This window comes from Anoplolepis gracilipes, unplaced genomic scaffold (assembly GCF_047496725.1).
Source record: "Anoplolepis gracilipes unplaced genomic scaffold, ASM4749672v1 Contig21, whole genome shotgun sequence".
Taxonomy (NCBI): domain Eukaryota; kingdom Metazoa; phylum Arthropoda; class Insecta; order Hymenoptera; family Formicidae; genus Anoplolepis; species Anoplolepis gracilipes.
Window position 1 is genome coordinate 116,322 of NW_027328671.1, and position 13,174 is coordinate 129,495.

General features: G+C 22.8%; 1 protein-coding gene across 3 annotated transcripts; it reads left to right on the forward strand.

Annotated features, from left to right (window-relative positions):
• Positions 1–300: 300 nt before the first annotated feature.
• LOC140675848 (aminopeptidase N-like) lies at positions 301–11,561 on the forward strand. 3 transcript variants are annotated; one of them, XM_072910485.1, is made up of 13 exons: positions 310–572; positions 1,515–2,129; positions 3,876–4,340; positions 4,861–5,050; positions 5,557–5,704; positions 5,914–5,992; positions 6,207–6,592; positions 7,047–7,327; positions 8,227–8,315; positions 8,537–8,851; positions 8,947–9,016; positions 11,120–11,221; positions 11,370–11,557. In XM_072910485.1, exons 2-13 carry the CDS (start codon positions 1,546–1,548, stop codon positions 11,508–11,510), a joined length of 2,850 nt encoding a protein of 949 aa, XP_072766586.1. In that variant the 5' UTR covers positions 310–572; positions 1,515–1,545; the 3' UTR covers positions 11,511–11,557. The 3 variants fall into 3 exon arrangements, with proteins under 3 accessions (XP_072766587.1, XP_072766586.1, XP_072766585.1); XM_072910484.1 differs by having other exon boundaries at positions 316–572; positions 8,227–8,420; positions 11,370–11,553; XM_072910486.1 differs by lacking the exon at positions 1,515–2,129 and having other exon boundaries at positions 301–572; positions 8,227–8,420; positions 11,370–11,561.
• Positions 11,562–13,174: the final 1,613 nt, after the last annotated feature.

Consider the following 13,174-nt stretch of genomic DNA (forward strand, 5'->3'; position numbering starts at 1 on the left):
TGAATACTTAGCTTTTATAATTAATATAGACTATAGAAATAAGCATAAAGCATTTTAACGCGATTAAAATGACTTTAACATATACTAATTAAAATAATTATAATATATTATTTACGTATTACATAAAAAATAAATATATAAAAGTACGTTGATATGGAAAATCTTCAATTCTCAACATGTAAAGATTATTATTTATAGACATAGGAAAACATAAATACTTATTTTTCTACATTGCTTATTAAATCGTATATGAAATTAACAAAATATATTATACATAAATAAATATCAAAAATTAGCATAATCAATGAATCTTAAAATATCATAAATATAATTCTAAATTTAAATTTTGTAGGATTTGATGACCTCATATAAGTTGTAAATATATGTGTATTTATATATGTATTTATTATGATGTCTATTACATCGACCTTGCCAGTTTTCGATTACCTCTTGAAGCGTTAAGATCACGATAGTACAGATTAACGATTCACGGTGATAAAGTATCAACTTTAACTAGTTCTGAGAAGAAAAGGAATTGTATTAGAATTAACATCGCATTTTTAGTATACAAGGTAAGTCTCTAGAAACATAATATTATATAACTTTCTTTTTAAAGTACGTAAAAGATATATAAAACGCAATCTAAATAGTACTATAATATGAACACATAAAATAAGATTATATTTCCTTTAAAAATTATTTTCAAAATTGTTGAATTGTTGAAAATTTTATTAATTTCTTTCATTTCTTTTTCTTTTATTCTTTACAAAACCTATACATATTCTTAAGCTTTATGTACATATATCTGACAAAAACATAAATCTTTTTTTATTATAATATTGTTATAGAATGTCTTTAAATTAGAAAAAAGATTAAAAAAGGGAAGTATTTAAAAAAGAAAATTTTTATATTTAATCCATATATTTTTAAATGGATAATAAAAAATTGAAAAATACATTTACAATGTCAAAACTTACCATGTTTATATAATACCGTGCACAAGTTTATTCTATATCTTTCCATAATATCAATAATAATTTGCAAGCTTACTTTAAAATCGATTACTGATTCGATATATATTTTTAAACAAATAATGAACAAACGATAAATTCTTCTCGTTACTAAAAAAAAGTGTATTATATATAATACATATAAAAACATTCAAATTGTTTTTGCTGGTGCGCACGTACACATACACACACATACACACACGCGCGCGCCTATATATGTTGTATGTACAAATGCTGAAAAGACATACGAAAAAAGTCGAAAAAAATTTAAATTTTCCGTTGATTATTTGTTGCTAGTTTTTTGAAAATATGATCATTTACGAAACAACAAATTTTGAAAATAGCATGTTCATAAACATAGATCTGTCTATTATTCATCACGAATGAAATTTCTAATTATTTAAGAAAACTCATATTAAAAAATACTTTATAAATTTATTTACAGTAAAGTTTATTATTTATTATTATTTAAATTTTATTTTATATTTGTCTTTCTTTCAACAGGGACAGTTGTTACAGATACCTAAAAATTGACATGGCATTTCTAAGACTGTCATTTTATAGCGGTCTTATATTTATCACTATAATAACTTTTTCAATTAATGAAAATACGGAAAACTCATCGATTACATTTAGTGATTACTTTGGCGATATAAGGCCAGTGCGTTACGACGTCAAGTTAATACCATATTTCAATGAAGACAAGGAACATGAAATATATAAATATCACGATTACAAATTATATATAGAAGCGTATAAAAAAAAAGGCAACATTGTTTTTTACGGCGAATTAAGTGCCATTATCGATATTTCTCGTCCAATTACATTTATATATTTAAATTCAACGGCATTAATGATTGTTTTATCTGGAGCGTTGACAAATGATTCATCCATGTATACTGCAGACTTACAAAATAAGACTGTAGATACCAATGTTAAATATTTACGTGCGCAATATATTAACTATAAAAATAAAAAGCAAATTTGCATCTTATATTTCAATGAAATTTTAAGTGGACGTTACAGATTAATTACAAAATTTGTCACTGCAATTAATAACACGGAAAACATTATTACTTCTTTGAAGACTATAGTTGCAAGGGGAGAATCATTCGAAATGTGAGTAATATTAAGAGTACAATAAATATATAAATTTTTGTCATTGTTGTTCTCGTATCCTTTATTATCTCTTTTTATAATGTTTAATCTTATAATACTTTATATCACTATCTTTGTTTTACTTTATATCATTTAACGTTTTATACTATTTTTGAATTGTTAATCAATCCTATTTATTATTAATTACATGATGAATAAATTAAAAAAATGTATTATCATGGAAAGGTGAATAGTTTAGATGGGTATGCAATAATTTATACTTTATGTCATTTTATTATATATGTGCATGAAATAAAAAATAAAATATTTCTGTACTTTTTTACGCGCCTGTGCTCTATATATATATATATATATATATATATATATATATATATATATATATATTTATAAAACTGAGTGTATCGTAACCAAATTTTATGTGAAAGCGATGATTTCTTTAATCAATTTAAAGATAATTTCGCCTAACAAAAATATTAAGACATCAATTTAATAATTTTCAAGTTATGAGATTGAACAAAAAAGGTTTTTCGCAAATTAAACTTTTTGGCGTTAAGAGATTAACATATATAATAACATTCTTTAGTTAAATTTACAGTTAACTTTTAAAAAATTTTTATTTAAAGTTTACAATTAAGTAAACAGATATAATGGCAAAAATTAAAAGTTTTAAAATAATGATGACCTCTTTTGACATTTTCGAAAAAAAAATTATTTTTAAATTGGTCAAAGAATCCGTTTATTAAAAGTATATCTGATAATTATATCTTGTACATGTGCATGTGTGTGTGTGTGCGTGTATGTGTGTACCAAAACGCTATGGCTAGATTAAACTATACAGTGTGAGTCGTTCAAAATGTTACAAAATTATATCTCAAAACAAAGCATTTTAAAATAAATGTCTCATATAAAAGTTTTGCAATTTTAAAAGGAACGTCATTCACCCTGGAAGCCGTTTCAAGATCACATAAAAATCACTTTTAATTTTAAAAAAATCACCTTTCTCAAAGAACACACGTATTCTATATTCTTATAGCTCATCTCAAGAGCTTTTTAAAATACTATAATAGTGTTTTTATTAAGTACTTTTCGAGTTATAAGGTTCAAAAGATATAGTTCTTTTATATGAAATACGAAATACTTTAAAACATTCAGTTTTCGATAATTTTACCTTAATACTTTTATGTGCAGAATAATGAGATGAATCATTTGGTGTAAAAAAACGCAGTTGTGTTTAAAAAAAATATGTAAGTGCAAATTTATATATATTTTTTTAAGACAACTGTGCGTCTTTGTATACGAATTGATTCGTTTTATTATTTATGCATATAAATATTGAAACTAGATAATCAAAAAATCAATATTTTATGCTTGAATTGTATAGTATAATTAAAGTATAAAAGTTTACTTCGTAAACAATTAAATTTTTAGCCATCGTAGTCTTATAAAATTTTACGCAGAATATTGTAAATAATCGACATATATAAAAAAATTAAGATAATTAAAAAAAATGAAAATGACTTTTAAAACTGGAAAAAGTCACGAGTAAACAAAAATTTATTTATATGCACTATGTAACGGACTCAAATTCATGTAAATTTTTCTTATTCAACTTTCTTCTAACTTGAATCAATTGCGACATTTGTTTGGACATTTACGGACAGACACTCTGTATATATAATGCTTTTGATTATTAAAAATCATTGTTATTTATAACAATATTATTAAAATATTATTAAAATGTCGTAGGCCGGACGTAATACATTTTCAGGCGATTGGAGCCCGACGATTGTTTCCATGCTGGGACAAGCCGACAATCCAGGCCACTTTCAACATTGCCATAAAGCATCATCATAAATACAAAGTTTTTTCAAATATGCTGCCACAAAAAAAGGAAACATGCAAACATGAAATGCATGAAACCGAAACATATATGAAGTGGACATGCTTTAATACTACTCCTCCAATGTCCACTTATATCGTGACGGTTGTAATCTCGTCAGCAGATTTCTTTAAATTTGAGACCATAGGATCTAGAATCATTACATGGCGTAGACCCAAATTAGATCATATTGAATTTGCTGAAACGATAGCAACCGAAGCAATAATAATATTTGAAGGTGAATGGAAAAAATTGAAAGTACCAAAAGTACAATTTGTGGTAATCCATAGCTTGCTATATGACAATGAGATGTGGGGCCTTCTGTTAAATAGGTAATTCAAAAATTTTTAAAAATATCAATTTATTCAAATACAATTTATATATGAAGTAAAATTAGAAATAATTAAATTAAAAATATAAAATTAGAAATTAGTAATACATACGTTAAAATATAATTGTTTTAATGTAGAATTTTTATACATGTACATTATTATATATATATTTTTATAACTAATTATAGGTTGATTTCAATCATATATACATATATATATCACGTATATGACAATAATTTATGTTAGAATTTGTATATAATCTGTATATATATAATTATAGATTGACTTCAATACATCATATATACATATGTATATCACGTATATGACAATAATTTATGTCACAATTTTTATATAATCGGTATAAAACAATATAAAAAACAATATACAATTATACCATATCGATTATATTATCCGTTAGAAGATATTTTTAATTTTAAATCAGAAAATATGTCAAAATTATTATTTGGCCAAGTTTATGTAATTACTAAGCTCTTGCAAATTTAACTTTCATATTTTTTAGTGAAACAGATATTATTTACGATAAAAATCTGGATTCTATTGCGCATAAAATAAAAGTAGCGCGGTTGATAGGGCGCAAAGTGGCATATCAATGGTTTGCTGATATAACAAATCCATTTTGGTCATCTGAGTTATGGTTAATCGATGGTCTTACTACTATGTATGGACTTTATGCTATCAATACTATCATGGTAATTTTTTTATATTGTTTTAATAATATTCTTAATGTATCAATTATGTATAAAGTATTTATTATATATTTTTATATTTCTTATGGTTTTATGTTAAATAAAATATTATTTGATTTGTATAAGTAGATATAATCTTTATTATAAGAAAATAAAAAGGTTTTAAACGATTTTTAACATTAAATGTGTCGTATAAAAATTGCTAAAGCTATTTATAAATCTTTGTCGTATCTGGAAAGACTAAATTGTATATTGGTTCTCGATATTCTAAAATTATAAAATTTTCAATGCGGAAAAAAATAATACCATAATTTTCAATTTTTTCAAATGGTTTTAAATGACATGATTATTTCAAATAGTTTTAAATGACACTACACATTATTATAAAGAAATTTTACTATATTTGGTCATATTGATAAAATACAAATTTATATTGAATAAAAGCATTAAATGTGTATATTTCATTCGACAAAATATTCATTCGCTCATATTAAATCTTTCTGCTTTAGGATTACGACAATTCCGAAATGTTGGATTTATTTGTAGTTCAGGTTTATTATGAATCACTTCGTTTGGAGACTCACAATCAGTCTTTTATAAAGGAAGCCAATTTTTCCGAAAATAATGCATTTTCTTCTTTTTACGGTTACGTTAAAGGTAAAAACATCAATAAATGTATTTGAATGAATCAAGTCAATAAATATATTTGAATATAAGTATATATATATATATATATATATATATATATATATATATTTACATATGTACATATTAGTAAATTAAAATTTAAAAAATTATAAAAAATGTAGTTAAAAGACTCCTAAGAAAACTTATATATAAATCACATTTTATTATTTGAATTGTAGCACCTTTAATATTACGCATGCTGGAGAATGTAATTACCGATAACATGTTTCATCGGAAGGTTCATGAACATTTAAATATGTGAGTATATTATGAAATATATTGTATATATCATTTTAATATATTATTTACTTACACATTATAGAATCAAGGTATATTAAAATATTAAATACTGCAATTATGTAAGTTGTATAAAGTGTATAAATTAAATAACACTTTGATATTTTTTTTATACGTAATTTACGATCAGTACTGATTTTATTGTGTCAATAATGCCAATTTTTAACCAATATAGTGAGTTTAAGTCGAAGAATCTTCTCCAAAATTTATGGCTCACTATGCAAGATATTTTAAGCAAATTATATCCTGAGAAAAAACTAATGCTTCCTTCAACAATAGTAAATGATTGGATGAAATCTATAAATTATCCTGTGTTAAAAATAACGCGAGATATTTCAAATAAAGCAAATATATATAATATAATAATAGAAAATTATGAAACACTTAAAAAATACGCTTTCTGGGTACCTGTAACTTATACCTCTCAGAATAATCCAAATTTTCGCAAGCTTAGAATTCCGCTTTACGACAAAAGATTAATACTTTTGTCGTCGTCCCAGCCAAATTGCCAAGTTTCTGTAAAAGATAATGGTTGGGTAATATTCAATTTACGACAAACTGGTGAATATTGATTAACAAATTTATTATATTTCTACATAATTAAAATATTAAATCATTATATAATGTTAACTATATTCTTTTTTAATAACATTACGCAATATATAAATAAATACATAGTAACATTATATAATATTTCAAAAAATATTGTATGACGTATTCTCTGCATTTTACTATCGATTAACGTGAAATAAATTCAATTTCGCATGTATTATTATTTAAGATAAAATAAATATAAATGGATTTATAATTTCTTATATAGTTTCATTCTACGCAATATTACTACAAATATAACTCTAAAATTATGTTTTTCTTAATTATTATAAATTGTCTTTCTTTTTTTAATACTTGGATAATTACTCAAATATTTAAAATGCAGATAATTATAAATATTTTTTAATAAATATAATAAATCAATTAAGTGACAATTTAATAATATAAAAATTATTTACTACAGGATACTATCGCGTTAATTACGATCCTGAAAACTGGCAAAAAATTGCAGAATATTTGAACTCTATAGAATATACAAAAATACATGTTCTTAATCGTGCTAAAATCATCGACGATGCATTTTATTTTATGATAAATGGCCAACTCAATTCTTTCCTATTCTGGAACTTGACGAGCTATCTTGGACAAGAGACAAATTATATAGCATGGTATCCTATGATAAAAGCTTTTGAACACATGTCGAGCATCTTTCCATTTCCAGATAAAAAAGTCCAAAATGTCAAGGTAAATAATAGAATTAATAAGTTAAAGAGTTTTTAAATTATTTTATGTCATATTTTCCAAGAAAATAAAATATATGTAGCTAAAAAGGTTCAAGTATGTTTTTCTGTATTCTTATTTATGATAAAATCTTTTTTATTTAAGAAAAGTTTTTATTTCAGATTTATATTATAATTGTTAAACATACATTAGATTTTTGAATATATATTTTTCTCATATTTTAAAGTAATTTTCTATCAAAATTTCAATTAAAAATAATATGTACGTATAGTAATAAAACGTACGTATAGTAATATAAAAACAATCGGTAATTTTGTAAGAGTATCAGATGTTGTTAATAAATTAAAGTGAACGTTCGAGAAGTGAGAATAAGCTATATATATATATATATATATATATATATATATATACACATACACACATACTAATATATGTATCCAGAATGTTTATGAAAAACCACTGGAATTGTAAAAATTAACTTACTGAATGAAATATTGATTCATATTGATTCAGTAAATGAGATACTTTTATTCTGTTTGGTCGAGCGTTTTTTAGTAACTTCAAAAGTTTTTATACGTATAAACACAAATATTTTACGTTAACATAATGTGGGATAATATTGGATGGTAGAATATGTTGGATAATGTTGAGGGTAAAACGAGATTCATTTCTTCTCCAACAAAATAGAGTTCCACTCAAATCGCGTCCATACAAAACTAGACATTCAAACTTTTTAACTTATTTTCACATGAAGAGACATCAAGGGATGTAATGTTAGGACTTTGCAGTGGCTGTTCAATCTGCCTGCTTCTCTTTCAATCTACTTGTTCAGAAATTGAATGTCCAACGCTACACACGCTTACTATAAACCGATATAATTATTTGACTTGAATAACTTTTAGGAGAAAATAAAAAATATATTGACCAAGCTACTTGAGAAAATAAAATACGAAGAAGAGCCTAAGGAAAGTGATCTTACTAAATGTTTAAGGCAAGAAGCTATTAAATGGTTGTGTATTCTCGATGACCCAAATTGCCTCATAAAAGCTTATGACAAATTGATTTTGCATATTGTATATATGTCGGATAAAAATAAGTAATTTTTCTAAGTATTACAGTTTTTTACCATTATTTGCACATTCAATTATTGAATCAAGATACAATATTATAGCGCTAAATATGTTTATATCAAACTTTTATTTTTGGATGTAGAGTTTTACCGTGGTGGCAAGAGTGGTTATACTGTAAAGGTTTGATGTCAGCAGAGAGTCATATTTGGCGTATGGTGAAGGACAATTCAACGGAAAAATATAATAATAATGATAGACTTTTAGAATTTTTAGCTTGTGCTTCAAATGAAATTATAGAAGAATATTTAGAATCAATAATGTTCAAACATAACGAAACATATAATGAAATACAAATCAAGAGAAATATGATTAGTTTTTTTTTTATTATTGCAAAACATGCAAAGCACAATAATGTGTTTTTGAAAATATTAAACAATTTTGATAAATTAAGGCCAAGGTAATAACTAGAAATTTTTTCTTGAATTAATACTTTTTACAATTACGAAAATTGATTACGCATAATAACTATATGTGTTGTTTTGTTTTTTATAGAAGTATCAATGGACTTGCCATTATTATTGCCATTATTAATCATATGTATTCTGAAGAACAATTAATAGCGGTAAATATTATAGACCTGATTATCTTTTTCATTATTAAGCTTATTTATATCTAATGTATATATATATATATATATATATATGTATATATATATATATATATATTGCAGGCTTTTGTAAAATCAACTTTCTTTATAAAAAAAAACTTAGCCTTTTTATAAAACGCCGAATCTTTATAAGTTAGCATTTAAAGATTTACAAAGTGTCTGTAACACATATACTACCAAAGATAATTTTTTGTTGAAAAATAATAATGATCTTTTATATAACCATATATTCCTATATCACTCTCTTGAGAGTTACACTATTCTAAAAGGAGAGGTAAAAATTAAGTTTTTATTTATTTTTCCTAAAATTTGGACAAATTAAAAAAATGAAATTTGATGGTAATTTTCAACTGGCAACAAGGATATTTTTAATTATATTTTTGAAATTTTCTCGCATCATTAAATAAAAGAATAAAATTGTGCATAATATTGTATTTATTTATTTACATGCAAAATTTTTACATAAATTATTGATTTTATAAAAATAATAAAACAAATAAAAAGTTTCTAAAGAAATCAAGTTTTCTAACGTATATTTTTAAATGATGACATTGTAGGCTGTTAAAAAGTCCTAATAAAAAATTGAATAAGGATTGCTTAATAAGAAAAAACATAAGTTTATTCTTTTATAACATTACAAGAAAATTTAAAAAATATAAGTATTTCTTTTAGTAAGAAATGTTCATTAAATTTCATTTCTTTTAACTTGTCTAAAATTTAAGGAAAAAAATAAGAACCTAATTTTTACTTTTCTATTTAGAGGAATGTAACTGCTCAGAGAGGAGTATATGCTTATATGTATAAAAACCCCTTTTAATTTCGACGCATTTTCGACTTCTAAAATTTATTGCTTTCATTTAGAATTATTATCTATATATTTATATATTTATATGTATATATATATATATATATATACATATATATGTATAAATATATATATATATATTATGTATACATATATATAATATTTTATTATAAATATATTGAAAATGATAAATAATGATAATTATGCATATTAAAAGCCTATTAAGAGCATATTCAGAGATTTGAATAACCTTTACATATGTTGTATGGGTCTTGACCCTGAATAACATTCAAAAGGTTTTATTCGTCGCACGTTGTTTATTAAAAAGTTATAAGCAAAAGAACAAGTAAATTTAACAAATTTCATATAATTTTCGACACTATGTACATTTTATAAAATGTGCTTTTAGTATATATTAGTATTTACTAATTACCTACACATGAATAAATAAACCATACTTAATTTTATCACACTTTTTACTTTCTGGATTTCCAAAATCTTTAGCGAAGCGAATTCTGTTACGACGTCACCTCTCTTTTCAGTGCAAGACGAGATTTATTACTGCACGATTCTACATGGGTTTTGAACTGTTTACGCAACGCGAGATCAAAATTATTAACGTATATAAGTATAACAGTTATGTACAGATTGAATTATGTTGCATATATTTTTGTTTAACATACATCATATATTTACTTCTCAAATGTACAAGGAGTGGGAAAATGTTGGTCTTATACCTGAAAAAGTTTAGATTATCGAGCTTAATATACATTTTTACATATTAAAACTGTACCCTAAAATCTGAAAATTATTGTAATTTGTGAAAATTCTTTTTTTATAATTTTTTAATAAACAATAAGTGACGCCTAAAAGCTATCGATTACTTAATGTCATAACACTTTAAGATCATTCAAATCCGTGAGGTCATAACATATGTCCAGGTCATTTAAATCTTTGAAGTCACCCTATATTATGCATAATTACTATTATTTATTATTTTCAATATATTTAAAATAAAATATATGCATATATGATATATAGACATACATATAATTTTAAATAAGAGAAATTTTTGGCAAAGTTTTAGGAAATAATTTTTTGTCAAAAATTAAGAAGGGTTTTTCAAATTATGCTTTTATTAAGCTAATTGCCGAAATACTATTCCGTTACACATTCTTATTAAATTTAAAAAATTTTGTTAAATAAAATTACTATTTATTGACAATAAATATTGATGAAGTTATTTTACATAGGTCTTGAACTTGAGAAATATTATGGGAATTATCATTGAGATTGAAGCGTACACAACTAATTTTATGCGTATATACAAGAAAAATGGAACTCGCTCTGAAATGGTAAACTTTATTCAAAATTACATTTATATTAAGTTTTCTATTAATATTTATATCTGTAATATATGTCACAAGTATTTTGTCCTTTAATTATGTGAGTCTTTTAAGATGGCACAAAATTATTACATTAATTCAAAATAATCTGACTTAGGCAAATATTGAAGCTAGTTTTTACAAGTATAAAAATATTATGGAAGAATGGATGTTGGGTGTTCACAAAAAACTACAAAGACGTTTATCTGAAATCGGAGAAATAAAGAAATATTTTAAGATATATTCTTTCTTTCCTTAAAATATTAAGAAGTGTTCAAAAGAAATTAATCCTGAATAATCATAATTACAACAAAATATATGTATATATAATACTGTTTTTATACTAAGAAATTATTATATATAAATAATATTTATACTTAAATATATAATATACATATTCATATATATACACATACATATATATATATATATATATATTTATATATATATATATATATATATATATATATTTACATATGTAAATATAATTACAGTTTAATATTATTAAGCATAATATTTTGTTAATATTATTCTTAATATATTATTATAAGAATTACTTTTAATTATTGTCTATGTGTATATATGTCTATATAATAAATAAAATAATAAATATGTAACCATCACAACTGTTCAATAATATTATATATAATATATTTTATTAATATGATTTTGAACATACATATATTGTCATATAATTTATATTTAATTAATTAGTTAATAGTTATTATACGAACATGAAAATTATTTTATAATTTATAATATTTATTTATATTTTTAGTATTATTAGTTAACTTTCTTTATATGTATCCACGTGTGCATTTTCCAATTTATAATAAATTATGTAATATTATTACTTTTGTTTAAAGATTCCTATAATCCTATAATCAATTCTATTCTTATAATATCAAAATATTTCTTATAATTTTTATAATATCAATATCTCTCTTATCTAGTTTATTATTTTCACTATACAAATAGTTTATTTATTTGTTATATACATTCTGAAATAAATATATTCTCGAATAAATGTTTTACAAAATTAATTTGTTTTAGAATAATTTTCAACACAAAATTATAAAATTTTAGTTTACTAATATAACAATCATAATATGGATATTGCAATTACATATACAGCTTTCGTAATATTAATATTTTTAAATTATAATTTTAATATTCTTAAGTTGTTGTTACTTGCCATAATTATTTTCTTATAGGCCACAATTACTTCCTTAATAATACTTAGACTAAAATATATTTTGTGTGATGTTGTATTGTTCGATGATTTAAGTTTAAGTGAGAATGAGAACGCAAAACAATTAAATAATAAATAATAATAAAATAAACAAATAAATAATAGTCAAGCAATTCAAAAATTTAAGTAACAAAAAGTCTCATAACATATTACGTTCATCAAATGATAATTAATCTATGTTTTAAAATACTTATTTTAATATTATAATTTTATATTTCACGTATGTACATGTATGTATAGTTCTTAAAATATTTTGACACTAAATTAATAATAACGTGGTGTATTTACGTTATAACGCGCCAATGTTTTCTTTGTCAGCTCTGTTATCGTACAACGACAGGAGTTTTAACATGATTAAAATGACTTTAATATATTATATTAATTAGAATAATAATAAAGTATTATTTACGGACTACGTAAAAAATAAATATGTGAAAATACTCTGATATGGAAATTTTTAACGTGAAAAGATTATAAATTAATAATTACAGACATAGGAAGACATAAAAATTGATTTATTTCAAATTGTTTATTAAGTTCTACTCTATATATCTTTTATATATCTTTTAAAAAAAAGATACATTATATTTTATTTCTAATGATTCATCTTGTATATGAAAATATTATGTTATTTATAATACAATTCCTTTTGTTACTAGAATTAGTTGCAG

What these genes read in the sequence shown, in the direction of transcription:
- LOC140675848 (XM_072910484.1), top strand. Translation starts at nt 1,546, where the DNA reads ATGGCATTTCTAAGACTGTCATTTTATAGCGGTCTTATATTTATCACT. An exon ending in TATATGTCGGATAAAAATAA is followed by an intron (nt 8,421 to 8,536) that starts GTAATTTTTCTA and finishes TTTTGGATGTAG; the next exon opens with AGTTTTACCGTGGTGGCAAG. An exon ending in CTGAAGAACAATTAATAGCG is followed by an intron (nt 9,017 to 11,119) that starts GTAAATATTATA and finishes TATTTTACATAG; the next exon opens with GTCTTGAACTTGAGAAATAT.